Source organism: Platalea leucorodia, assembly GCF_965183815.1.
Source record: "Platalea leucorodia genome assembly, chromosome: 3".
In the NCBI taxonomy this organism is placed as follows: Eukaryota; Metazoa; Chordata; class Aves; order Pelecaniformes; family Threskiornithidae; genus Platalea; species Platalea leucorodia.
In genome coordinates, this window is record NC_138825.1 from 117,911,742 (window position 1) to 117,938,996 (window position 27,255).

General features: G+C 40.2%; 1 protein-coding gene across 1 annotated transcript in view; it reads right to left on the bottom strand.

The window, feature by feature from the left end:
* The window catches only part of LDAH (lipid droplet associated hydrolase), a gene marked incomplete at its 5' end in the record, with an annotated part of 122,002 nt that extends 117,403 nt beyond the window's left edge, over positions 1-4,599 (bottom strand). Inside the window, one exon of the mRNA XM_082305435.1 lies at positions 4,566-4,599. Coding sequence (XP_082161561.1) covers positions 4,566-4,599 — 34 coding nt within the window. The remainder of the gene's footprint in view (positions 1-4,565) is intronic.
* Between the last annotated feature and the right edge of the window lie 22,656 nt (positions 4,600-27,255).

Genomic DNA, 27,255 nt, shown 5'->3' on the forward strand with positions numbered 1-27,255 from the left:
CACCTTTTCAAAAGCAAAAAAGTCAAAGAAGTATTTGGCTCTGCAACCGTATGTTCTATACTCTTATTTCTTCTCCTACATCAAAAAAACTACAAGCCCCACATTTCTGTCGGACAGGCGTTTAAGTCATACAGGTGATCCGGACAACATTCAACAAAACACAAAAATGCAAGAATTTAAAGTAATGGTAACCTATATATCCATTTAAACCACAGCACCCAAAAGCTAAGCATTTGAAGAAACATCTGTCTTTCAGCAGCAGTAATGACAGGCAAAAGCAGTAAAAAGCAACTGCTATTTCATCTTATGTTAAATAACTCCTTTTTCACCTCCTATCTGAATAAGGTTCACTACTCAATGGAGAGTATTATTCTTTCTTTGTTCTTGTTAAGTAAGGCAAGGCTCAAAGAGCATACTGAATACTAGCAAGAAGCAGATATCAAAGCAAAAAAAAAATGTACACCAATCCAATTAGCATCATGCTGTCTTTGATTTGGCTTCCCCACTCCTTTGCTGTGCTGTTCAGCATGCATCTCCCTATGGAACGATCCCTTATTTCTCTATGCTTCTTCCATATTTCCACGTTAGTTGTTCTCCCTTAGACTAACATATGCTCTGAATTCAAAACACTTTTTTTCTTGCCGTTTTATTATTTCAACTTGCATGTGTTCTTACATCAACTGTTTATCTCACCTTCAACTTAGCTCTCTAGCTACTGATGGTTTTCTTGCTTTTTAACAAGGGCATAAAGGAATTAGTCAAAATAATGTCTGCTTACAGTGGAACAACTTACTAGTCACAGCAGCATTCTCCAGTAATCTCTCAACCTGTGTTTGCTGCTTACCACCTCCTTCTTATGTTTACTGCAGCAGCTGTACATTCCGACATTCATTTACGAACCTAAACAGGATAGGAAGGCACTGCAAGCAGAGACGTGAAAACAAATAGGCTGTGTGCAAAGGACAAGGGAAATCAAACAGAAGAATCAATGAACAGGGACATAAACAGGGGACTACAAAGAATAATACCAGATAGTATTAGATCCCTTTCTGAGTCACTACAGTAGTATAATTGTCTGTACTATTTACTAATATGAGGCCTGGAGTCCAAGTCCTTCCCAGTAAGGAGCAATGGTGATGTTCATCATTCTGCTGATTGGGTGGATGGGACAGGGAGTTGAACAGTCAAGCTAGAGAAAATGGTACAGTAGCCAAAAAGTTTCTCCCAGAACCAGTGCTGCAGGAAGGCCTGAACACGCTGGTACTCTGACATTCAGACCTACAGTTTTGGTAGCAAGTGGATCCAAGTCAAGTCACCATGCTGGAAAAACGGCTAGCTTGTTCCTCAAAACGAGACCAACCCTTGAAGTATCACTATTTTGCACAGGGACCCAGCTTTTCCCATCAAAATAATACTGCAAAAACCTGACAACACATGACTACATACAAGAAGGACATCGAGGTGCTGGAGCGTGTCCAAAGAAGGGCAATGAAGCTGGTGAAAGGTCTAGAGAACAAGTTTTACGAGGGACAGCTGAGGGAGCTGGGGTTGTTTAGTCTGGAGAAGAGGAGGCTGAGGGGAGACCTTATTGCTCTCTACAACTACCTGAAAGGAGGCTGTCGCGAGGTGGGGGTTGGTCTCTTCTCCGAAGTAACAAGTGATAGGACGAGAGGAAACAGAAAAACTTCTTCACCGAAAGGGCAGTCAGGCATTGGAAGACACTGCCCAGGGAAGTGGTTGAGTCTCCATCCCTGGAGGTATTTAAAAGACGGTTAGACGTGGTGCTTGAGAACATGGTTTAGTGGTGGACTTGGTGGTGTTAGGTTAACAGTTGGACTCGATGATCTTAAGGGTCTTTTCCAACCTTAACAATTCTATGATTCTATGTGTTCATCAAAGGTGCAAATAACAACCCAGTTATCATGTAATACTCATTTTATTTCCAATTTGCGCCACAATTTCTTTTGAGAGGTAAAATTTGAAGGGTAAAATTTCCACAAAAAGTTTATATCAGCAAAGGTTTTTTTGTCTTTTTTTAAAAGGAGAAATTTGAGTAAAGAACCTGTCTAAACAAAGGACAACAGGAACAGGATCTAAACAGAAGCAGGAGACAAGACAGAAAAAGGAAAGAACCAAAAGAACAGCATGGTTACTGGCAGCTGCAGGAGGAAGGAGGACACTGAGGAAAGAAATCCTGCCATACTTGGAGCTGTAACATCTCCAGTTAGACATTGTTCTGGTACATCAGGATTACCTAACATATGATAACAAGGGACTTAACACACAATGCACAGCTGCCTTCGGTGGTTGTGCAATCCTAGCTAGGTAAATAAACAGTTCTCTCATTCATTTTACTAGTCGAGTATGTACTCGAGCTAGTATTTTGGTGTGAAATTCCAGATTTGTTTCAAGCTTAAGACTCTCTTAAATTCAGACCTTTCATATTACGCATTTGTTTCCTATTATGAGTATTCTTTTATCAGAATGACTTAGTTCCCCCAAGGTAACCTGTTTACGAACTTTACTGGACATCTAAATACCATCATTCAAAGTGTAAGCTGGAATCGAATTTAATGAAGCACTTTACTGAAAATTCACAGTGTCACACAGCGGTTTGTCAGGAGCAGAAAAAACATAGTTATACCGCATGCCTCATTTAAATAAGCAAAAACTACCCATCCTTCATATCCTGCATGCATGTTGTCTGTACAAATGCATGCACACCACCACTAAAGCTTAAACATTGAAATTCTGCTCCCAATACTTGGTAAACATAACCTGGACATTATTCAAAATGGGGACTACCCTTTTTTCCAGACAAGGTGCCCTCATTATAATAAATCACAATAACAGGAAAAATGTAATTTAAAAGAAATCAAAGTATCAATAAAAAAAAAAACAAACAGTAAGAACAGAGCTATTAAGAAGCTTTAGAGTAAATCTTGTCAAATTTACTGGTAAGTTCTTTGGCTGGGCTGCACTTTGTTGCAGGCTAAGTGGATACTTATGGAGTAGGACTAGGTAAAGAATCATATATGCTTGCCTCTTTCACAAGCATCTGCTTAAGAGTACTGTCAAACATTCTTGAAAGATCATTGACTTCAAGTGCTTTTATACAATTCTTGTAGTAATACCACGATGGAAAATATTAAATGTCAGTGCTGTTGCTTACCCAGTGCTGGAAACGTGTGACCACCTCCCTCACTGACATCATAAGTAAGCGCCACATGAAAATAGGGAACTGCAATAACCCTAATTAATAATTGAAGGCTTCTAGTCTCCGAGACACACAAAACACAAATTCATACCCAGATTCTGCAACAGGTCCATGCAGATGGACTCTCAGACCTTAACTGGATATCATAACGTCCCAGAGGGCCAGGAGTATAGTGCACCTTAAAAAATAAAGGTCTGCATCATTCAAGCTGTTCAAGTCTTCTGATGATAAGGCTTTAATATTATACTTAAGTTGCACAAAAAGAAGCTGTTTCATCATTTTTGAAAACACAACAAAAAAGTTACCAGTAAGAAAGCCCTCAACAACTGTCATGCCTCAACACTGTTTCGTTGTTACCATCGTTTCTTTTACCATATCACTGTTCACACTGCTTCCTCAACCTGCTGCTCACCTCCTGTCTGGCACAGGTGTTTTTTCTCTTTTGTAGCAGCTATCTTCGAGCCTGCATTTACTAACAACGATGATGCTCAGGAACCAGCAGTAAGAACAAACCTGACAGACAGAGGGTTCCTGAAGGAGGGTGTGTACGCCTGCTAGACTCTGCTTTTCCAAAGCAGATTAGGTCCTCCAATAAAAGTCACTTCTTTCCACTTACAAATCTCATCTTGCTTTTAACTTCTAAGCATTCATAACCTTATTTTCCTCATTCATAGGCCCTCCAGGTCACGGACTTTTTCTTCCTACCTGTTTTATAACTTGCTGCGTAGATAACGAGCACCAGTCAGCTGCAAGAGATGTCTCACAGGAACAAGCACTGACATATAGAAAAAACACTACAAGGAGCATCACCGCAGTTATTTTCTGGAAAAGGAGACATTGCTTAGGACCTGGTTCTTGAAAGTCTCCTCCCAACCCAAGAAAAACAAGTCAAGGGAGCACGCAAGAAGCATTGCCTACTGCATGGGGTGCGCTACTCCACCCTCAACCTTACGCCTGGAAATCACCGCCGTTACTTAGCAGAACACGATTCTATGAACCCGACTTCTGCACGGCCGCTGCCTAAGGGCCAGGGGACGCTTCGCTGCTCGGGAGGCACCGCCTCGGCACCGCCTCAGCCCCGCCGCCGGCTGCCGCAGCGGCAGTAGGTGCCTGCCCAGCGGCTCAGCGAGGCCCTAGGAAGGGGCCTCGGACCCGACGCCGCCCGCCGGGCAGGGGAAGGGCAGGGAAGGGAGGCGAGGGCCCGCCCGGCAGCCGTGAGGGGCCCGGCCAGCCCCGCCACCCCGGCCCAGCCTCGGCGGGAGCGCAGCCCCTCCGCGCTGCCCCCGCCCCGCACGGCGCCCCGAGGCGGCGGGGAGCGGAGAGAGCGCCGCGCCGCTGAGGCACGTACCTTCCCCCTTCGCAGGCTCCCCGACACCCAGCATAGCGGCCGCGTCTGCCGAAACCGGGCGGAAGCAGCCGGCGAGGCCGCGCAGGGCGGCGGCGGGAGGGGGCGGGCGCGGCGGGGCCGCTCCTTCCGCCGGGGCTGCGCGGGGTGGGCTGAGGGCAGCCCCGCCTCCCGCCTCCGCCGCCCCGCTCCGTGAGGGCGGCGGCCGTGCGAGCACTCCTGAGGGAGGGGGCCGGCCCTTCCCAGGCGGCCAGCCGGGGCGGCGCCTGCCCTGCCTGGCGGCGCGGCCCTGGGGCGGCCGTTCCCGCCGGAGCGGTGGCCGGTGGCTGGCGGGGCCGCCCCAGCCCCAGCCCCAGGCGAGGCGGCCAGTGAGGGCCGGCGGCCGTCGCCAGCTAGGGAAAGGCGGGAACAAGAAGCGCACGGCTTGGGGGTTTCCTTCGGTTCGTCATTCACGCTTGTCCAAACCTCACAGTTTCTGTGGGAATTCTGGGGAAAAAAAAAAAAAAAAAAAAAAAAAACAGGTAATTTTGAAAAAGCAAAATAAGCTGGGGTGCTTAAAGGCAGAAAAAGGGGTAGCAGAAGCACAGACTCGTCCTTCAGCGTGTTTGAAGTTGCATCTAAATGAGGAAACTGGACCCGGGTGCCTGGAGTGTAACACCACGGTAAAGCAGGCCCCCCAAAAAACATTTTGAGGATCAACTTGCAAAAGACATAAAAAGTAGCAGTAAATCCTTTCTGAATCCACCAGGATCCTGCCACGGAGTCTGTGTGGCCACTAGGTAACATGTGAAAGGAGCTCAGGGAAAATCAGGCTGTAACGAAAAAACGAAACCCTGTGTTGGTCAAAGAGGACCTTAGGGAGGTTTCCATGCTGTATTGCTGCTTTTTGGAGAAAAGTGTTGGAGGAGCTGTTTCCAGTTGAAGTCGTGGTAGAAGGTAAAAAGAAAATAAATTGATAGGAAATCAGCAAGATCAGATGGTGATTTTCCAGGAGTTACAGAGGGATTTGGGCATGATCAGTTGGACGGCTGAGTGTGCTGTGTAACCACGTGCTACAGGCGGCATTGGAGGACCGGGCAGTGCCGCCTGTAGCCGAACCCTGAACAGCTCCAAGAGGAGCCCCTAAGGTCAATGCACACGTTGATCAAATTAGTGGGAAGAATAACAAAGACAAGAACAAGTGGAACAGGAATAAATATGACGCACCGGAGAACCATCAGCATCATTTTTTATGGGGGGACTTCGTGCCTTGGAAATCTGTGGGAGTCTTTGGAGAAGCCAAGTGACCACACCTGGCCAAGGCAAGCCAGGCTGATGAACTTGGATTTCTAGAAGGCGTTTGGGCAAGAGCTTTCATCAAAGGTTCTCAGAAGACTCAGTGGTCGTGAGATGAAGGTTACAGCCTTCAGATGGATGAATACCCAGTGAAAAGCTAGGAAAGAAAAGGTAGGAATCCATTATCATCTTTTTCAATGCATTGGCGTAACAGGTAGGGTTGCACAGGAATTTGTGTGAAGGTCAGTACTGTTCAACACAGTTGTAAATAGTCTGGAAAAGGGGGCGGATAGCAGAGTGGTAAAATCTGTTGTTCAGACTGAGTTATTTAGGTTAGTAAAAATAATTGTCAGGTTGCAGAAGGACTTTTGAATTCCAACTGAGAGTGGTAAAATGATAGACAACATGTGTTGACATGTGAGATAAAACTGAGTGTTTAGACGGAATAAAAGCCTCTTAACAAATGACGGCTGTTCATGAGCGAGTCCTTGGAATACAAGAGATGCTCTATGAAATCTCAGTGCTTTGTGCTCAGCAGTGGTCAAAATCAAGTAAGATTTGGTAGCCATTTGGAAATGGACACCATAGTTCTCTCTCTGTGTGACTGTCACTGCTTGGATGGGGTCTGCAGCTCTAGCAGTTCCCATCTCCCAGAAAGGGTACAGTAAAGCTGTAATAGGTATAGACAAATGTGACAAAGTTTTTCACAACTGTGAAATTCTTCCATATAGAGAGCACTAAATAAAATAGAAGTCAGGAGGCAAGCTGATGGGAGAAGGAGGTTGGGGAAAAAATGACAAAAGCCTATACAATGGTGTGCAAAACGGAGTTGAATGGACAGTGATTCCTCATTGTCTTTTCTAATGCAAAACCTGTGGAAAGCAAATTAAGCTAACAGGCAGCCGTTTCAAAACAGAAAGTATTTTAATTTAGTCTTAAACTTCACTGGAAGTGTCACAGATTCTTAAAAGTTTACAGGGGTTTGCAAACTGATAAGGCAGATTTATGGAAGGGAAATCTATCAGGGGCTATTAAACATGAAGATGCTGCTTAAAGGCTCAGGAAGCCCCAAGAGCCGTCAGTCTTCTGGAGGTTGTACCAGGGAAGTAGCCCAAGGTGCTTGCCCTTTCCTTGGCACCTACTGTTGGATGCTATCAAAGACAGAATGGATTGTTGGCCTGGTCTGATACGGTCTTCATGTTCCTATTTGCACCTAACATTGCTTTTTTTGGAAATTCAGGTCAAGTCCTGCAGGTCATTTCTTATTCCAGAACTCCCTTTATCTAATGTGCGTTTAAAATATCAAAGGGCCATCTAGGTGCTTGAGATACTGTGGATCAGAGTACACCATGTTATTAAACTGTTTATAAAACTTGATTGTCACCAGCAGGTAAGCTCATGGGTGAATATTAAAATAATGACTGCGTGTATTACATTTGATATGAACTGGAGTTGGTAAGTTCCTGGAGTAAAGTTGCAAAAAATACTATCCTTCACTTTGTAGAAGAGTGAGGCAATTTGCCATGCTCTGTTCTGAATGGAGGTTCAAAGGAATCAGAATTCCTCAGCTCTGCCCTGGATTTTACACAGGAATTTATGTTCTTGAAGAAATCATTTCAGTGTTTTGACATTTTGGTTCCCCACTTAAAAATGTTAATAAAAACAGCCTAAATTGTAATGGTTATATGCAAATTCCAAGGTTGCTGGCATTGCCTCCCTCCCTGTAAGAGGATCAACATTAGGCTTTTGCTCAGCAATTTGTGATCTGATTGCTAGTTGTGATGAGGGCAGATGACAGAAAGTGAGAGGAGGGGGTTTGAATGGTCACCCCAGTATGATCATGCTAATATTCTGTTTATCAGTGTCTGTGTTGTAACTTGGCTGGGCTTATTTTCTTAAATTTATTTTCATAGTTAAGAAAAATTAGTAGTTATTGTCCTCACAGGAGAAGTATAAGCCATAATTTTATGTGTGGTTGGTATATGTTTTTTAGAGGGCAGGTTCTCAGTGGCTTTTCATTTCTTGAGTGAGACCATAAAATTGCTGATTAGCATGAATTTTCATAGTGGTTTCCCTTGGGGAAGGGACTGCACGAACAACTCTTTCACTTGGCATGAACCGCAGAGGGGTGGTTTAAAGCATCTCATGCATTTTTTTCAAACAGGGTTCTGTGATGCATTTGTATTGCTCAAGACATTGTTCATATGCGCCAATATTTTAGTAGTAGTAGTAGTAGTAATAATACTAATAGTTCAGTATAAGCTAGCTATTTGTTGATTTATTTCCTGTTTTGATATTTGTAATGTGCTTTTTTGGTAGGTATTCTCTGTGAATTAACAACAAACTTTATGGATTACAGACCTGTAGCTGATCTGGGTGTTTTAATGTAGTAAACAGATAATGAAAATGGAGGTTAATCAAACCAGTGTCCACACTAAAGAATCGATAATATAGTGGCAGAATGTAAGTCAATAAAGCAGGTGAAGCGGGTGTTTTGATGGCAACATGTTTTGTTTAATAGCCCATCATCTCAGCTCATCACTTGTGTAGCCGCTGTGTACTCAACTGTGACATTAGGCAGTCATTCCTTTCATCTCCATAGTTGATTTTTAGGTACGCGTTTTCATCGCTTGTATCCTCACATAGGGGGAAAAATCTCCTTAATCCCTTAAAATCATCAGTTCTTCAATTTCTGAATTTATTTCGTAAGCTAAATTTCTATGAATGATGTAGGAATCAAAGATTTTGAATCTTTGCAGTGTTCAAAGGTTTTGTCAAAGATTCATTATCATTCAATCTGGAGAATGTATTTTCAGGAGATCACAAATTGTTCCCAATTTCTGTTTCTGTAATTTGTAAATTTACTAGTGAAGTGGGACAGTATATATGAATACATGCATATGTATCAAGACACACCTAATGATTTATTATTTTCAGTAGATTATCTGTAAATATGAAAACCAGTCATCTTTAATATTCACCAATTTATATAAGTGCCTTTACTCTCCAGCTCTTTGTTTCTTCTGTTCTCTGGTGCTTTGAACACAATGGAAAGGTGTTTTTGGTCTGTGTGGCTCCTCTTTGATGGGCTCACAGAAATAAATGTAATACATTAAAGGTGATAGAGGGAAAGATGATGCCATAAGAGTAGCCTATAGTCAAGCTAAAAGAATTCAGTGATTCTTTTACAGTTGAAACATTAGTCTTCATGTCGCTAAAGCATAGTATTTTTGGAGACAGTTTACTAAAGGTAGAGTTACAATAACAATAAATAGGATCTGTCACAGGACACTGATATAATTCTATTTGAAGAAGTTCATCTGTCTCCAGTGTCATTGATATTTTAAATTACCTGTTTAATCACTGGGAGAAAAAAAAGGGTTCCTCTGCATCTTTATGTCCAGCTTCCGTGACAATTTTTTATTTATATGCAATCCTGTTTTTTTTTGTTTTGTTTTGTTTTTTTTCATTATGTTTCCTATTCTGTGAACACACACTGCACGAGCTAAATGGAGACATTCGACTGCACTGGCAAGGCAATCAATAGATTGCAACATTTGGATCCTGAATAGATTTTCAGTAGAACTATTCAGTCCCTCAGAATTAAATATCTCTAACCTCTATATAACCAAGATCTTAAAATTAAGAATTTAAAAATATACATGGTTCATATAAATATTTAGATAGCTCATGGAAGTAGATTTCACACTGAACAGTTCAGCTACTGTATGCATACTCATTTTGTCTGAAGAGGATTTTTCAGAAGTATGTAAAATAAATTCTTTGTGGTTTTCAAATTACATTTTTTTTATTACAGAGCAGTTGGAAATGCATGTATTTTAAAATTATGCATTAGATGTGATGTCCTAGAGACAGTGAAATGTTTCAAAAAGTAGTTGCATCATCAGTTCCCAAAACAACTGAAACAGAGATCGCCAATGAATAATGTTCTTCCCAGGACTAAGCTGGCTTTACAGGTAGTTAATGTAAGAAAGGGAAACTTTAAGTAGGAAAAGGTTATTATTCCACATCTCTTTGGAAAAAAATGGACTTGACATAGTATTGATTGGCTCATTGTGCCCTTATGTGTGGGCACATGCGGACCTTGTGGTATGCATTTGAGTATGTTCATGTCATAAATGGCAGCAATAATATTTTAGTATGTATTCCTGTATTATAAGACTAAAAAAGCTAACTGCAAGCATTTGGAAATGGAAGTTAATTGGAGGTTGTATATTTTTATATATCATATATATAGTATTGCTCTCATGTGATTCTTTTTTTAAGTACATAAAGTTAGAGTACAGCAAACACAAAACTGAGCATGTGAATGGTCTCACATAAAGCAATGGCCCCAGAGCTTCTGAGCATGCACAGACTTTGCTTATACAAACAGCCCCCTTGAAAACAGTGGGCTTCAAGTGGTTCACATGCGTAAAAATTTTGCTAGATCAGGGTGGAATAGAATAAGTATATTTAAGGGCCAGTTTAACTCAGGGATATGAAATAAAAAAGAACTTATGTCATGAAAGCTTGGGATAGTGCTTTATAGGGTCAGATCTTCCTGAGTATTTTGCATGACTTCCCTGGTTATGATTTTACTGCTACATAAAACAGGACCAGTGAGTGTCCTTCAGTGCTGGACCCCTAATTGTCCAGACTGGTTAAGCATTAACCTGTTTTGGGCCTGTGAACACTCTTGTGAACAATCCTGGGCGCAGTTCAGGGTGCGGGCTTGCACCAGAAGCTGTGCTCAGCAGGCAGGATGGACAAGACTGTGCCAAACGTGGTGTTCTCCACCTCACACGGTCTTCCAGAGCTGTTCTAGCAGGCTTCGCGCTCTCAGCCATCACACATTCTCACGCTGCCTACAACCTAGGTTTCGCAAAATGGAGAAATCTCAGTGGAGGGCTGCAATACAGTCTTTGTATTTTTCAGGCACTTATAAATGAAAAAACCCTACACAATATAACAATTATATCTAATGGCCACAGTGGTACCACCCGCGTCCAAAAGGAGACTTGGGCCAAGTGCTAAGAAGTGTAGATGTAGCCAGACTGTGGCCCCTTGTCTAGTTAAGGGTCCCTGGTGCTATTTCATTTAACTGCAGGGGCATGGCCTCTGACAAGGCCCAAGTATGAACATTTTATATAGTCAGGTACCAGGAAGGCCTTGAGAAATATTGGTGTTGAAACAAACAAGCCTGGCATATTTTTGCTGGCAACAAATGAGAGGCACAATGACATTCAAATGGGTATGAGAAGTTAGTTGGTAGTATCTCCAAGCACCAAATAAATCTGCAGGAGAGAGGTTCTTCTGGCCAGGGCCCTGGAGGCCATCTGCTGCGTACTTGTTTAGTAATGTAAATAACACAATAATTGCTATGACCTATATATTTAAGGCTATTTTCATAGTTCAGTTTAAAATACTTAATCCAAAGAAAGCACAATTAATGTCCAATCAAAATATAAAATACCCTTTACATGTCAACAGTTATATGATAGAAAATCCTGTCAAGGAACAGATGGTAGTGTCTTTGTTAATCTTGCCCCACAGATGAGTGGAAATTAGTTTTCAAGCAGCAGAGACAGAAAAAAAAAGAGCATATATGTGGAAAGTAACATACAGAATTAGCTGGAACTGCGTAAATACATGAAAAAAAGTTGCTGGTAAAACTTCCTGAAGAGACATTTGGTTCTTGAAAGTACCCACTAGTGTAAAATGTATTTGTAGTTAGCTGTTAATGCAGCTGTGTGTACTGGAACAAGTCACACAGCAACTGCCTCATATTTAATTGCTGCAAACTGTAATATGAAATAAAACATTTGAGAACTAGTCAAATAATTTGTTGGTTGTTTTTTTTTTTCCCTTGCCTTTCCCTCTTGCTATCTAAAACTGACCATGGGAACTCTAAGTCGTAAATCACACCAGGGTTTGGCCAAGAGTCTTCATCAGAGATTTTCTGGTGTTTCAGAGTGTGCAGGTTTCAGCTCAGGTATAAAATTTAGCCTGTTGCAGAAAGTCAGCTCCAGCCCTAACCGTTGCCTAAGCCTCATGAATCACTTTCTGCTTAGCCTTTGCAGACTAGTGAATTTTATTCTGAACTGTTATTTATGATTACCTGTATGTGGTCTCCCACTAAGCAATCATAGACCCATATGCAGAGTTAGAGGGAGACAGCGAAATCTAAACCACTAGAAAGTGGTCAACTTTCCAAACACCTTTCTACACTTTTTCATTCTTGTTATTGATGCGACCAACTACTTTTCCCTTGAGGTCAATATGCAGCAAAGACCTGCTGTGGTAATGTTTTGGTTTTAGTCCCTCAGCAGATAGTAAATTAAAATTCTTTCTGCTTCAGCCATTTTAAATAGATGAAATTGTTCTCTTTTACAACAGCTTTTGCACAAGTTTAGCTACATTAAATCCCCTAAAAAGCTATGTATGTTGTGTCTGTATCTTTGATAATAATGCAATATTCTTTATAAATTCTAAAATTGTATTCTGTTGTTGAAATACAGTCTAATACTGTGACTACTGCCTTGTAATTTAGTGAAGTCTTATAATTTTCACTTAATGTACGTCAGTGTTACATGAAAGAAAGTTTTAACATTTTCAAATCCTCTTTCTCCCTTCCCTGCCACCATTATATTGGTGCAGTACTTTATAGGGCGAAGTAGGTGACTTTGATTTTCTGTTTCCTTGTGTAATTTTGGAAAGAGGTGTAGTTCCAAAACAAACATGACGTTTAGATGTCAAAAGAAAAAGAGGTCAACCTGTCTGCTCCTGAGTCTTGCACAAATGGTGAATAGAGTCCACGGACAAGTGTAAATAGGTAGATATAATTTTACTCTTAAAGTAAAGCATGGGACAGAGAAAACAAACTTTTTATTTTTCACCTTTTTCATCTGTGCTTTTAAACTACTCTTACAGATTCACAGACTCACAGGATGGATGATGTTGGAAGGGACATCTGAAGATCGTATAGACCAACGCCCCTGCGCAAAGCAGCGTCAGCTGCAGCTGGTTGCTCGGGGCTTTGTGACCAGTTGGGTTTTGAATCTCTCCAAGAATGGAGACTCCACAAGTTTTCTGGGCATCCTCTTCCAGTGTTTGACCAGTCTCACAGTAAAAAAGTTGGTTTGGTCTTTTTTTAATTGAATTTCCTGTATTTATGTTTGTGCCCGTTTCCTCTTGTCGTGTCATTGGGCACCACTGGGAAGAATCTTCTTCACTCCCCCACATCAGATGATAGTTACACCCATTGATAAGATCCCACTGAGGTTTCTCTTCTCCAGGTTGAAGAGTCCCAGCTCTCTCAGCCTTTCCTTGTAGGTCAGATGCTCCTATCCCTCAGTCATCTTTGTGGCCCTTTGCTAGACTTGCCCAAGTAAGTTCATGTCTCTCTTGCACTGGGGAGCCCATCACTGGACACAGCACTCCAGATGTGGCCTCACTGCTGCTGAGTAGAAGAGAAGGATCACCTCTCTCAGCCTGCTGGTGATGCTTTTCCTAACACAGCCCAGGATACTGTTGGCCTTCCTTGCTGCAAGGGCACGTTGCTGGCTTACAGTCAACTTTTTGTCCACCGGGACCCCCCAGTCCTTCTCTGCAAAGCTGCTTTCCAGTTAGTTGGTCTCCAGCCTGCACGGGTGTGTGGGGTTATTCCTTTTCATGGTGCAGGACTTTACACTTGCCTTCGTGGCACTGCATGAGGTTCCTCTATGCCTATCTCTGCAACCCATCAAGGTTCCTCTGAATGGCAGCACTTCTACCTCCACTCCTCCCAGTTTTGCTGAGGGTGCAGTCTGCCCTGTCATCCAGGTCATGAATGCAGAGGTTAAACTGTATTGGTCCCAGTATCGACCCGTGGTTGCACTGTTAGTGCCTGGCCTTCAACTGAACTTCGTGCCCTTTGAACCCAGCAGTTCAGCCAGCTGTCAGTCCAGGGACAGCTTTCAGACAGTGGCATGGCAGCTATGCTGTTCATTCTATTTGCAAAGTCATTGGAAACTGGATTCAGCTGCCTAAACCTAGGCATCTAGTGATATTTGAGATATTCTTGTGCATCTAAGACATCTGCAGGGGTCTGGCACAGATGAGACAGGACCTATCAGGCACTTTCTGGTCTGGCAGCTGGTGCCTGAACATCTCAGGACACTAGCGACATACACTGGGACATCTTGGCTAGCACTTCCACATATGTTTGTGCAGCTGAATCCTATCCTGGCAGTCAGCCGTCACTGAGTGAATTCCAGTGAGTGGCACCACGTTATCAATTGAATTAAAAAAGCCTCTAGAATTAACAACATTTCCAAATTGGCCCATAAGTTCACCAAGTTACTATGGCTGAAAGAGGGCAGAAGACACATATATGCATACCTCCTCCTGCCCACTGACACCTGTACATGCAGAATGTGATTGCATAAGCATTAGGTTGGGATTTTTGGGAAGACTATAAAAGTCTTTAATAAAATTATGTAAGACATGGGACAGAAATAAAAAAGACTGCGTGTTTAATTGAGAAAACAGTTCCATTTACAAGCTGGGAAGGACACACACTAGACTGTGCTTTAGACAAGAGAAAGCATTTTCTAACATTTGACGTATTTTTAGAAGTTCTTAATAGCCTGTATTATAAAAGTGACATTCCTGCACTGAGTTTGGAAGTGTTAACTAGCCTCAGCATAAATGTACGTTAAAGCTGCCCTTGTTAAGCCTGAAGAGCTGCAGGCATTGCACTAATGTAAGTGCCGAACTTTCTCTACTAATTCCTGGGCAGGAGCCCTGTAATCCTCTGGGAAGATGCTTTGACAGTCCGTTTCATTGCTGAAAGCTGTGCTGAAAGGAATTTCCTGCATTATATTTCAGAGGTCTATTGGAATTGCTTGCCTTACTGGGTAGACTGACTCTTCAGCAGGCAGGAGGGAGGTGGCTAAGGTAGGGCAAGGCTTGCTCCATGAAACTTGGCCTCACTGCAGTTCCAAGAAAAAGAATGGAAATTGGTCACTTCTTTCTTCAGACTCAGAAGTCAGCAGCTTGAGATCCCATAGCCTCACTCTGCATTTTTCAACCTTCTCCCTTTCCCTTGTATTTCTATTGTGCTGTCTCTGTAATTTAAATAGAACAAGGGTGTTCAAGAACTTGCTATCAGCTTTTTCTAGGTCATGTTTCTGAAGACCTCACAAGCATCGCGCTGCCATTTGCCAAAAAATTAACATAAGATAAAGTGAAATTCCAGTATATGGCTGGAAGAAGTCCAAGTGAGTGCAATGTGTAAATAATCAGACTTTCAGCTTCTGCCCTTCACTAAAGGTGTTTCCTTTGTTACAACCAGTTCGTTATTGTAATTTGAATATCTGATGTCATTCTTTTGATCACTGAATTCTCCACTCCCCCTAACTTCTTCCTTTCTCAAATAAAATAGAAAAAATGTATGTTTTGCTAAAACATACTGGGTTTAATATTAGTATTTTTTCATAGGGCTTCATATTAATTAAGCTTGGAGTATCTATCTCTTTTGTTACATTGCTGAAAAATGTCAAAGAAGATTAGAAGTGATAAAAATTAACATGTTTTTGGACTGCTGAAATTCAAATTCAACTAAATATAAACATTTAGGATTTTTTTTTTTTCTCCTTGAAACTGAGATCTCAAGCAGACAACCAAATCTTTCACAACTTCAGCTGACTAAATCTAGCTACAGATTTATTTTAAGCACATAACCCTATTACTGATGAATCTTTAATATGTTTATCTTCACAGTATCCCTGTGGGTGTAGGAACTGCTGTTGTCTCTACTTAGAAAACAAGCACATTGGTTGCATTAGGTATTGAAACAACCTTAAAATCTAGCCTGACTAGAAAGCCCAGATCTTTATATACAGCTAGATTCTTGCATGAGTTCTCAAAGATGTATTTGAATTATTTGTGAAAATCAAAATTCTGCAATATTCCCAGATATAGAACAAAGTCTCTGAATTCATGTTATCATGAGTTAGTTAATTCTTCCACCCAATACAATGCTGTGAAACAATTATTTTATTCTAGCACTGAAGGGAATTTCTCAGAATAAAGTTCTCCGTGGTTTGGGGAACATATTATGGTGAATCTGAGAAGGAGAGCCTCTCTTCCCAAGCTGCCATGTTCTCTGAGTACTCAAGCCGAGTCTTGTGTGGCTACGACTGATCTCTCATTTCTTTTCCTGTCTGTACTTGTCTGGCAGATGATAAGCCCTAGCAAATTGGCCAGCTGCAATCTCTTATTTGTTCAGTTAACCCCTGTGCTTCCAGGTATCAGCCACAGGAGCAAATAGGAATGATTTATATAGGGTTTTGTTATAGCTTGCACATATTGAGTATTAGCAAGTTTGGAATTAGCACTGCAAGTCTCTGATTGCTTATGCTAAAATCCTCACTTTGGATGCTGAGAACAGAAATGAGCAAGACGAGAAGTTTCAGGTGATTTGGGGGAGTCTTCTGTTTCTGAGGTTGCCTTTTCTTTCACTTCTTTTTAGAAAAAATTAATTAAGCTTTAATATTCTGGATACATTTTTTAAAGTGTAGTCTATGTTTATATTATTTGTCTAATTGTATTTGTATGCAATGGCCACCACCTGCATTTAATTTATCTTGTGACATGTCTTTCCTGCCTTGATCTAAAATTCTTCAGAACACAGCAGAAATTACTATTTTCTCCTTGGACTTTACTGGCTAGCTCCAGTTTCATTGTTGTGGGCCTCTTAGAGCCTAAACAGATAGCGTACACTCAGCACACAGGTTTTTAACTAATGTTCTTAGAGCACTTTGAAGAGAAAAAGCACAGTACATGTGTTAATTATTATTAAGAACCTAGCTTTGAACATCATGTTCTGATATGAAAAATGTTTAGTGAGTCCTCACCAAATTGTAGCATTATAAATGTATTTCATTAAGAGATCATTAAGACATTAAAAGACATCATTATTAATCTATACATGATCTAAGCTTGGCAAACCTCTGTAATCCAGACTCATTATATTAGCATGAGTGCCTTTCCAGCCAAAAAAGTGCTGAGATTTTGCATGGTAGTGTTTCCATTTATCAACAATATTACAGATGAAATAAAAACTCTGATTTTTGGAAAATCTCCCTTTCTAGTCCCATTACTTTTTCCTGGGCTTGATATAGTGCAGTTGTTGTTTCTGGCATTAATGCCTTTTAGGTTCAGCATTGCACACATTATTTGAATTGAGTAGTCTTATACATGAAGTGCAAAAGATCTTCAGCAGGCTGTATCCAGGGGTTTCTTGGATGTGCATCAGTGGATTTTGTGGCAGAAAAAATCCTGCTGGTAAATAAGAGTCATACATGTTCTTTGATAATGTGTTCTAGAGAAACTGTTAATTTTTCTAAATTACTAATTGTGATGTGTAGCACAATAAATAGACTGTTGAAAATTATGGTGATTTTGTTTAAAGTATGTATGATGGAAAAAAGATTAAGAAAGTAAAAGTGATGAATTTCTAAAATGAAAAATCCTCAAAGAAATCTGCTAAGAAAAATAAAAAAAAAACCCCGCCTTTTCAGTTCTCCTGCTAGCTTTTATCTGTCATTTGTAAGTGCACAGTTGTTTCTTAATTAGAGCTTTTCTGCTTTAAAAACTAAACGTGTGGCCAGAAGCTGACATGTGAAGAAGAATCCCAATTTTCTTCTTATTGCAATTAATTAGTCTAAAACACAATTAGTAAAGGAAATATTTTCTTAAAATGAGACAGCAGTTTTACAAAATAAATTTGTATTCTTCCAAACGTGACCATGCATTTTCAGGGATAATTTGACGTACCATAAGAAAGCTTTGAAAAGATGTTAAATCAGTATAAGAGAAAATATGTCACTTTAATATAATGGCCAAGATGCACAAAACCCCTTTTGCATGTAATTGCACCATATCATAATGGTACTGTGCAATCATGTGAATATTCTTGCTTATGAATTCTGAATTATTTCACCAAAATCATCTACTCCTGCCAATGCATTTACTTTATTGTAAAATTAATTTTATTCAGGAGAATGCAGAAGATTTTTTGAAGTCCTGTGCTTGCAGAGTCTCACATATTAGGTCATTTGATGTCATCACTTAATATACTGAAGGACTGAAGCACATAGATTTGCAGCACTGGATTTTGCAAAGCTTCTAAATATCTAATTCTAGGTATATAGTAGAAATCTAGGGATTTTACCACTGACTTCCTTTAAGCTTTTTTTAACAGAGTTCTGGTTAATATGCTGTCTTGGAAAATTCTTTCCAGTTATGGAAATGTATGCCTAATATTAGATGCGAAATCAAAACTCCTGGTGGGATTCAGATTCAGATTTAGATGCAGGCATCTAAATTGAGATCTCTACAGTATAGGTATCCATGTATGACCTAGGTAAGTAAACAAAATATATGGGCTTGATTCAGGTGTCCGCACTTAAGTATCTGCTGCCACTTGAGATGCCCTTGGGCATTTGAGACAACTGCATCTGACTGGCAGATGTGACAAAGGGTCTGTGGGAGCTCCTTGGCCTTCTGGGGAGGTGGCTGGAGCCAGGTGGAATACCCTGGGCGTTGTAAATGGAGCCTGTACATAAGCAACTGAGCTAGGTGTCTACTGTAAGGTGAGACTACTCTAGCCCGCAGTGACTCTACTGAGTAGGTCTCCACTGGCTATAATAGGATCATGAACATCTAGCTCACTTGTAGATACTTTATACGGTAGACACCTAAGTTCAGATGTCTGAATCTGAATCCCATTGCTTGGGCTCCATTCAGTTGCCTACAGATGTATATATAGCTATTTGTGGTGCTTTACAATATCCGAGACATCTAGATTAGGCTTGCAGGTGAGACATAGTGTGTAGGGAAAAAGTGCCTTACTCAAGCAGCATCTACACGCTAGACAGTAAATCCTGCTTCATCTAAAATGACCTGAGCAACTTATGTGTGTGCAGCTGAATCCAGCTCCTTGTATTTATAATAGATACGTAGTTTTGTCATCAAAGCACTTCCAGTTTCCAGACAAAGGCATAGAGTCTTCCCCCAAAACCTGACCATGGTGTGAAAGGTTACTTCTAAGTAAGTGGTGAAGAGTCTTGCATACAGAGAAAAATATTTGAAGTCCTCAGGAGAGCATGTCATGATGATACTATTTAGACTGAGGCAGTTATATTGGAAGCTGTGAAATTTCACTGTTTCTCCAGTAGAATAACAAGTCTGTCAACCACAGAATTAGATATCTGCACTATAGTTTTGCAATGTAAAAAAAAATCCACTAGAGGCTCTAGTGGTACCAGCCAAGTGAGTTTGAGTCCTATTTTCAAAGGTGACATAGCACTTTTAGGTTAAGGTTTTTGTCCTTGTTACACAGTGCCATATTAGAGATTCTTGAGTTGTTTCCAAATAAGCTGGCAGGCCTGCACAGCACAGCACTTTTGAAAACCGATACCCTTGGTCTTGTGACTTTAGCCAGACACATTTTGACAAACACTCTTCAGTAAGGAAAAGTTAGCAACTGAATAGGATAAATATTTTCTGTAAAATGTTACGCTACAAGAGGATTAGTGATACCTACAAAATAGAAATCGGGAAATTGATTAGTCATTTTACTTTCCTGTTTGCAATATTAAGCATACAATGCAAATATGATCAAAATAATATCCTTTTTTATTATTAAGAACTATTTTATGATGCAATGTTAAGATTTTCTACCAGAAGCAAGCAGCTTTGTACAGAACAAGACCTGCTCCGTGTAAATAAATTGAATATATAGGACTAGTTATGGCTGCACTTTTTGGTTGTCACAAACTGACTGACTGACCCATTTATTCCAATCAGATCAGTTGAGTCATAGCTCTGTGTTACAGAACACTCTCAGGTTGAGTATCAGATAGCAGACTAATATACTGCAGATTACATTAATCTTACTTGTTATCTTTTCCTCTCTGCCTGTTCTTCCCATTTTTTGTGGTTTTGATTCTATGTTTGTTTTCACTGTTCCATAACAAAGATTATCTTTACAGGACACAAATTATAATTATATATACACATATTTCCTATATCATTTACCTATGACTGGTGTTTGAACTTTTAGTTTCCTTGCTATATTATATACATTTAGTAAAGAATAATTTAAAAAAAAGCTGTAACTGATTTATAAGCTTTTATGCTTATCACTGAGAAAAACGCTCAAGAGCACTTGGCTATGATATTAAACAGCTAGTTATGGTCGAATTAAGACTTCCTTAGTCAGCACTCACTTAGATTTTAATATTTTAAGCCCCTGTGCATCAACCAATGGAGCAATGTCTTTTGTATAGAAGTTTCACAGTTTCTCAGGTAAGGTATTTACCTAACAAATAGGATTGAAGGGACTGGAAAGTTGTATTACAAGAAGGTATGCTAACCATCATGCTGTCTGGCAGCTGAAGAGAGAAGGAAGAAGTAAGATGGTTCATACCTTATCTCTTCTGGTGAAGCTAAAACATTGTGCACCTACGAATGAGGAAGTTATGGTGGCTGAAGGAGAGGAAGCACGACGAAGCCTGACTTCGCAGTTTACTCAGTATTCACTGCTAAGGAATATGGAAACTACTTTTATGTTATCGACTGACCATCTAACATAAACATATAAACAATCCTAGGCTCAGCATCTAATATCCCAGCAGAGTGCTCTTTTCTCATTGCTGCTGGGTTTCCTATCAGTCTTTCATTTTATAGCAGCTTCAGTTTGTAAGATAACTAAATGTTCTACTGCTGTAGTTTTTGGATGACAGTTGTCCACATCCTAGCTGCGTACTTCAACATCGGCAATGAAGAGTCAGGTTTCATAGAGTCACCGACTCACAGTATGGCTGGGGTTGTCAGAGATCTCCAGAGATTGCTTAGTCCAACCCACCTGCTCAAAGTAGGGTCAATTAGATCCACTTGCACAGGGCTTTGTATCCAATTGGGTTTCAAACATTTCCAAGGATGGAGACTCCGCAAGCTTTCTGTTCCAGTGTTTGATCACCTTCACAGTGGAAAAAAAAAAAAAGTTTTTTCTTTTTTTTGAAATGGAATTCCTTGTGTTTCAGTGCGTCTCATCCTGTCACTGAGTAGCACTGAGAAGAGTCTGGCTCTATCTTTTTCACTCCCTGCCATCTGAAGTCTTTAAGCTAATAAATGTAGTAAGCTTTTAGTACTATAAACTGTACAGCACACTTCTAGATACTAAGCTTATTAAAAAATATTGTAGTTCTTCTCAAATACAAACATTCATCTTTTCAAAAAGGCACAGTCAGAAGCTTGAGAAAAATCTTGAGCAAAGTCTTACAAAAAGTCATACCTTGTCCCAAAAGTGAGGAAAAAAAGATGAAGAATCCTAGAGTGGAAAATATCACTGAGGATACCATACTATAGACTTCAGTGTTTTAATCTGTATGCTCTAATGCTGACTCATGCAAGTAAGCTGGACTGTTATAATGGTTTATAAAGAGAAGTAATATCTATCAGTTTTATATGACCAAAGTCACAGTGGTTTATATATCTAAAAGCCACTACCTTCTGTTCCTTCTGGAGACAAAAATAAACCTGAGGATCCAGGAACAAAAATGATTGAATGAATTTTCCCCTGACTAAATGGACTCTCCAAGGCAAAAAATATTCATGAGTACAGAAGAAATACATGGACATTTCCAATAACACTGACACAAAGCTGAGGAGTATCCCCCAGACAGGGAGAATCAGAATATCATACAAGAAGGAAAATGGTTGACTTGCTTGAAGCACTATGCAGTTCGAGTCATATGTGTTTAAGAAGAATAAGCACAGTCTGGAACACAGTCGTGATCATAAGATGAGAAGATGATCAATTACAGGAGCATCTAAATAGCTCGTTTGGAAAAGGGCATAACTGCTATCTCCAGCTGTATCAAGAAAGTGACCACCGAAGAGGGAAAAGAGCTAATTAAATTAAAGAATAGCATAAGGACAACTGGATATAAACAAGCCATGACTAAATTAGGTTGGGCATTAGAAAGAGACCCATAGCCTTTACAAGAGTCAAGAATAGAGAGCAGCCTGCAAGGTTTCAGGTAGTTGGGGCAAATAAATTTACCCCTTCTGTTACAGATTTTAATAAGTTTACGGAAGGAATTTGTGATATGCAACCTGTGTCAACAAGTGACCGGATGGGGTTACTTGGGATGTTCTTCTAGCCTTGAAGTCTCAAAAGGTGTGAGATGACTTCATGACATGGAACTTGAACTTGAAAGTGGTCTTCTAGTAAGAAACAGCAATTTAATTTCTAGATGAGAAATTACGAATCCACATGAATAATCCTGAATTCAGAGAAATAGTCAGAAAAGTCTTGCAAAAGGCAGAAAGACTTCATTGCCACCATCTCTTTTATCAGTCAAGGCCCTACAGGCTTTGATCCTGAGAGAGAATAAGGATTTAGAGGTAACAGTGTTTTGCTGCAAGAAACGATAGTCATTGAAATTAAAGCTGGGCAAGATTTTTCAGATTAATAGACTTGTGCTAAATGCAGTGCTGAGTTCTTCAAAAATATTCATTCTGAGGTTTTTCATGTTGAAAGATCATCATGGTCCCCAATTTAATTACATTTCATTTAAAAGTAAAAGCAGAAAAATCTTTAAAAACTGAAATAAATCTATTATTATGCAGCAAATACAAACACTAACTTTTTTTTACGACGTGACATTGTTAATTCTCCTCTCCTGGTGTCATCTGAAAGCGTAATAGTCATGTTCTGTCTCCTATTATCTAGATCATTAATGAAAGTATACAATGTGGTGTGCTACTCATGTGCTTAAAATTAATTGGGCACATAAATGTTTGCAAGACAGATTCCTTTGTGGTGCATCAGTCTCAGAGGTTTTTGCAATTTTATAGTTTTTAAAGCAATTGAAGGTTTGAGTTTTTTTCTTTTTTTAATAAAGCCATAAATTGCAAAACAGGCTTTTTAAACATTTCTGATATTCCCTTGTTCTGACCCATTTGAAAGACTATATAAATCTTATCTGCAAAGTTTGGAATTTCCCATTAATAATAATGAAGAAAGAGAAAAGAACAATAAATTGTTCAAGAAGAGCCTGGGATTTTTCACTGCGAGTTATCCAATAGAGTAGAGAACTGAACAAAGATATAAACATCAAACAAATGAAATTTTGATTGTCATTTATGAGGAGAAAACATCTGTAATGGATATAACGAGCAATCTTGAATCTTAATATTCAGACTTTAATGAGTAAACAGATATTTCACCATCTTGTAAAACAATAGTATTATGAGCTCAATCTGGTTAGAACTACTCTGGTGCTTAAAGACAGGCTTAAGTGTTTTTCTGGATCAGGCCAGAATGTTCAGCACCCTGCCAGATTCATTCTTGGAAGAGTTTACAAAAAATAGTGAGAAAACGTCTTGTGCATAGCAAGAAATCCAAAACAGTGACCAGACTTAATCTGCATTGACAACAGGATAAGCCAAGTTCTTCAAGAGAATGATCTGAGGTACAGAGCGTCAAAGCAAAGATGATTTTTTGTCTTTTTTTTTTAATGGCAAAATTTTTGTCCTCTGTGACACTTGAATGGATTCCAGGCCAAAGGAGGGCTCCAAAACTGTTTTGCGTAAAACTCCAGGCTTGAAATCCCGCTTCCATTTGTGGGAAATGCTAATGTAAAGAAAATGACCACTTTCTCTCATAAAACAGTGCGAAAAGCAGGGAGTGTGCCTAGATCTATGGAAACTGCTTACAACTGGAAGAACTTTGAAATAGCTTGCCTGAATTGCTGGCTTGATAATTCCTCTTCATCAGAAGGAAGAATTTGTACGTACTATTCATATTGCAATGTTCTCAAGAATATGTTTATTAGACTTCTTCCAATTACCCTTCTTGCATTACAGCCTCCTTGTTTTCTCCCCACAGAATGGGTATAATAGCCAGTTCTGTATTATTGCGTGGTGATGAGATCTTTCACCTTCATGAAACGCTTTACTTTTCCTCCCTTCTTGTGGGATCACAGAAGCTCTTGCAGCATGCGGTTTGTTGGACAATGAGATCCTCAGTTAAGTCCCTCTTTACTGGTAGTTGGTGACTCTTCTAGACCCTTCTTCCTTCCACAATTCATCAGCTACCAGTTGTACTTGAATTAGTCTCTAGTGCGTATTTACTATCCAGCCACTCAGACAAATTCTAACTTCTCTTTGGCTTGGCTGTACTGCATCTGCTTGGGATGGAGTTAATTTTCATCACAGCAGCCTGTGTGGTGCTGTGCTTTGGATTTGTGGTTGAAACAGTGTTGATAACACATCGATGTTTTATCTCTTGCTGAACAGTGCTTGCCCAGCGTCAAGGCTTTCTCCTTCTCCAGCGGGCAGGCTGGCGGAGGGCAAGAGGTTGCAAGGGGACAGAGCAGGGACAGCTGACCCCCACTGACCAAAGGGGTATCCCGTACCATATGACCTCGTGCTGAGCAATAAAAGCTGGGGGAAAGAAGGAGGAAGGGGGGATGTTCAGAGTTACGGCATTTGTCTTCCCAAGTAACCGTTGCATGTGCAGAGGCCCTGCTTCCCAGGAGGAGGCTGGACATCTGCTGGCCGATGGGAAGTAGTGAATTAATTCCTTATTTTGCTTTGCTTGTGCACACAGCTTTTGTTTTCCCTGTTAAACTGTCATTATCTCAGTCCGTGAGTCTTCTCGCCTTCGTTCTACTTTCTCCCCATCCCACAGGAGCGGGGAGTGAATGAGTGGGTGGGTGGATGTTTGGCTGCAGGCCAGGGTCAGCCCACCACATTGGCTAATTAAGTATTCGAATTAAGTAGGAACCCTTTCATTGTATAATCCTGGACATTTATCAGTTGGATTGATCCTAAAAATATAATTCACCATAAAGTGCATAAAATCCTGATTTTTTTGGTTCATTTTATCCTAGCTTTGTTCTGTAATGTTTAAATTTCTTGTGTGTTTCCAACTGTGTAGGAGAATGTTATGCTGGCAAAACTGCAGTGATTTTACAGGCTCCAGCCTCAGTCACGTATTTCATGTTTTCAGAGTTCTTTCACTACCTACAGTACATCTGAAGACCTTGTCAGTTTGTATCCAATTTTACACATGTTTTTGCACTCTCTGAGTAGACTTTGGCCTATTTTACAAGAAGAATTAGATGATCTTGCCTTTGAAGTCTCAAGCACTGCTGCAGAGATCGGCTATTAAAGGAAAGCAGTCACAGTGCCTGCTGTAACGGGGTTTCAGTCCACATTGATCTCTGCCATTACCAGAAAGCAAATAATCCTGGTAACATAACTGATCCGTTCAGCGTAGTCTTTAAAAGCGATCTAGACTGACCAAAGCAGAGAGGTAAACTCAGTGAATTATAGGTATCCTGTATTGCCCTGCATTTACTCAGCTCTGAATATCGCAGTGATTACTTGTGAGGTTAATGAATATCGAGGCACTTACTTACTTACTTAGATAAGCCTCTATCACTTAATTAGTGTACCTTAAATGAACTTGAAGTAAACGTCCATTGAGAAGCCAATAATAATAAAAATATAACTCCTTGACTTCCTTGAATTTGGTGGTTACCAGAAAAGCCAAATATTACTAATTCGTTGCACAGTATTATATAAGGCACTGGAATCGTTAACTTTTTTAAATGCAAAAATAACTACTCTACCTGTGATGGTTCAGTTGCTGCAAGCAACTGTCAGTAATCAAGGAAATAGTGATAATAAATCCTCTTGAACAAAGACATAATTCTGACCCCAGCAGAGTTAATGATCTATGAATTTAAATAATTTAAATAATTTAAATAATTTAAACAATTTAAACATGGTGAGACTTTAGCTTAAGAGCATAACATAAGCAAATCTTCCTTTTGGCTACCAGCTCTGGATCAAACAGAGCAACTGTTACTGTGAATTCTTTGAACTAGCATTGTGATGCAACTAAACATAACAGAGTGCTGTGCCGTATTATGACCTGCCAACCTTCTCATCATATTTTGACATATGTATGGAGCTTGTTAGATGAATGATCTGAAAATTCTGGAAGTTTTATCTTACTTTTTCTAAACTGTTTTATGTGCAGTATATCCCACTGAAACTTCCGTGAGGGTTCATTTCCATCATTCTGTAATAAAAATAATGTACCTTTTAATGATAGTTGACATTTTAGGTCTACATAACCAGAGAGTTAGTGGAGGCTGCCAGCTACAAAAGGGGCTGCAGACCCTGAAGATCAGCTGCACTTACTTGAAAATTACCTGCACTATTTGACCAAAGCTACTGACAATAATTGAGGGAACAAATGTAAGAACACAACCTTTTGATACAATTCTGTCCACTATTTTGACTAGAGGATGTAAATATTCCTTCCTATTATAGCCTACTTTTTATTTAATTTTGAGATGCCTTACAACTATGCTTGGCTTTTTCCCCTCTGTTTTCTTAGGGAGTGTAAATCTGACAGAGGTCAATGCATTGAAGGAGAAACAGAAATATTCCAGTCGTCCTTTTATTCAGTAAATGCATCATAAACTTCAATAGGCATCACCTTATTACTGTGCCTCATCTCTGATCTTGAAGAGCCACTCCCAGCAGTGAGCTAACCATGCTTGTGGTGCCGTTCAGGTGCCCCAACAGGCTACTTGAGATGCTCACGTGGCCTCGAACTGACACCTCGGAAAGGCATGGATTTCCTGTCACTCCTAAGCCGCATCTGCCAGTGCCATGTGGGTGTTTCAGATACTCCAGGCCATCTCAGGTGTGTAAGTTTAGGCAACAGACTTGAAAGCTAAGAGCATGCAAACTAATACCTGACATCATAGCAATAGCTAAAGTTCTAGCGTTACAAAACAGCATCTTTTCTGTGTGACGTAAATGCTGGGGAATAACATGAAGGGTAGGATTAATCCTCCATAATTTGGGGGCTATAATTCAACTTTAAATTCAGAACCGTATTTCAAATTCAGAGCCTAAACTTAAATATATGTCAATATTGATGCTTCTGCATGTGAGCTGGGTATCTAAGATTCCCTGGGACTTCGTGAAGATGTAGGTAACTATGCAACTGCCTTAGTATAGGTGCCTGATGCCTGTGGCCCATGGTACCTGAGATGTCCACCAGCATGCAATCTACAATAGATCCATCTGGAGGTCAGACAAGATACCATAAGACATATGAAATGGCATGGGTCTCCTCTGTATTGGCAACACCCATTGAGCCATAGAGCTAGGTGAGACAAATAACACCTTTAGTTCCCATGGAAAGAGTATTTAGCACAAAAGGGATGGTTATGGCCTGCAGTCCTAAGGACGTGACTAAGATTACCTTTCCATTTTACACAGGCTATAGATAACCTGTCAAATGGTAATAACCAGCAGCCAAAAATTACTT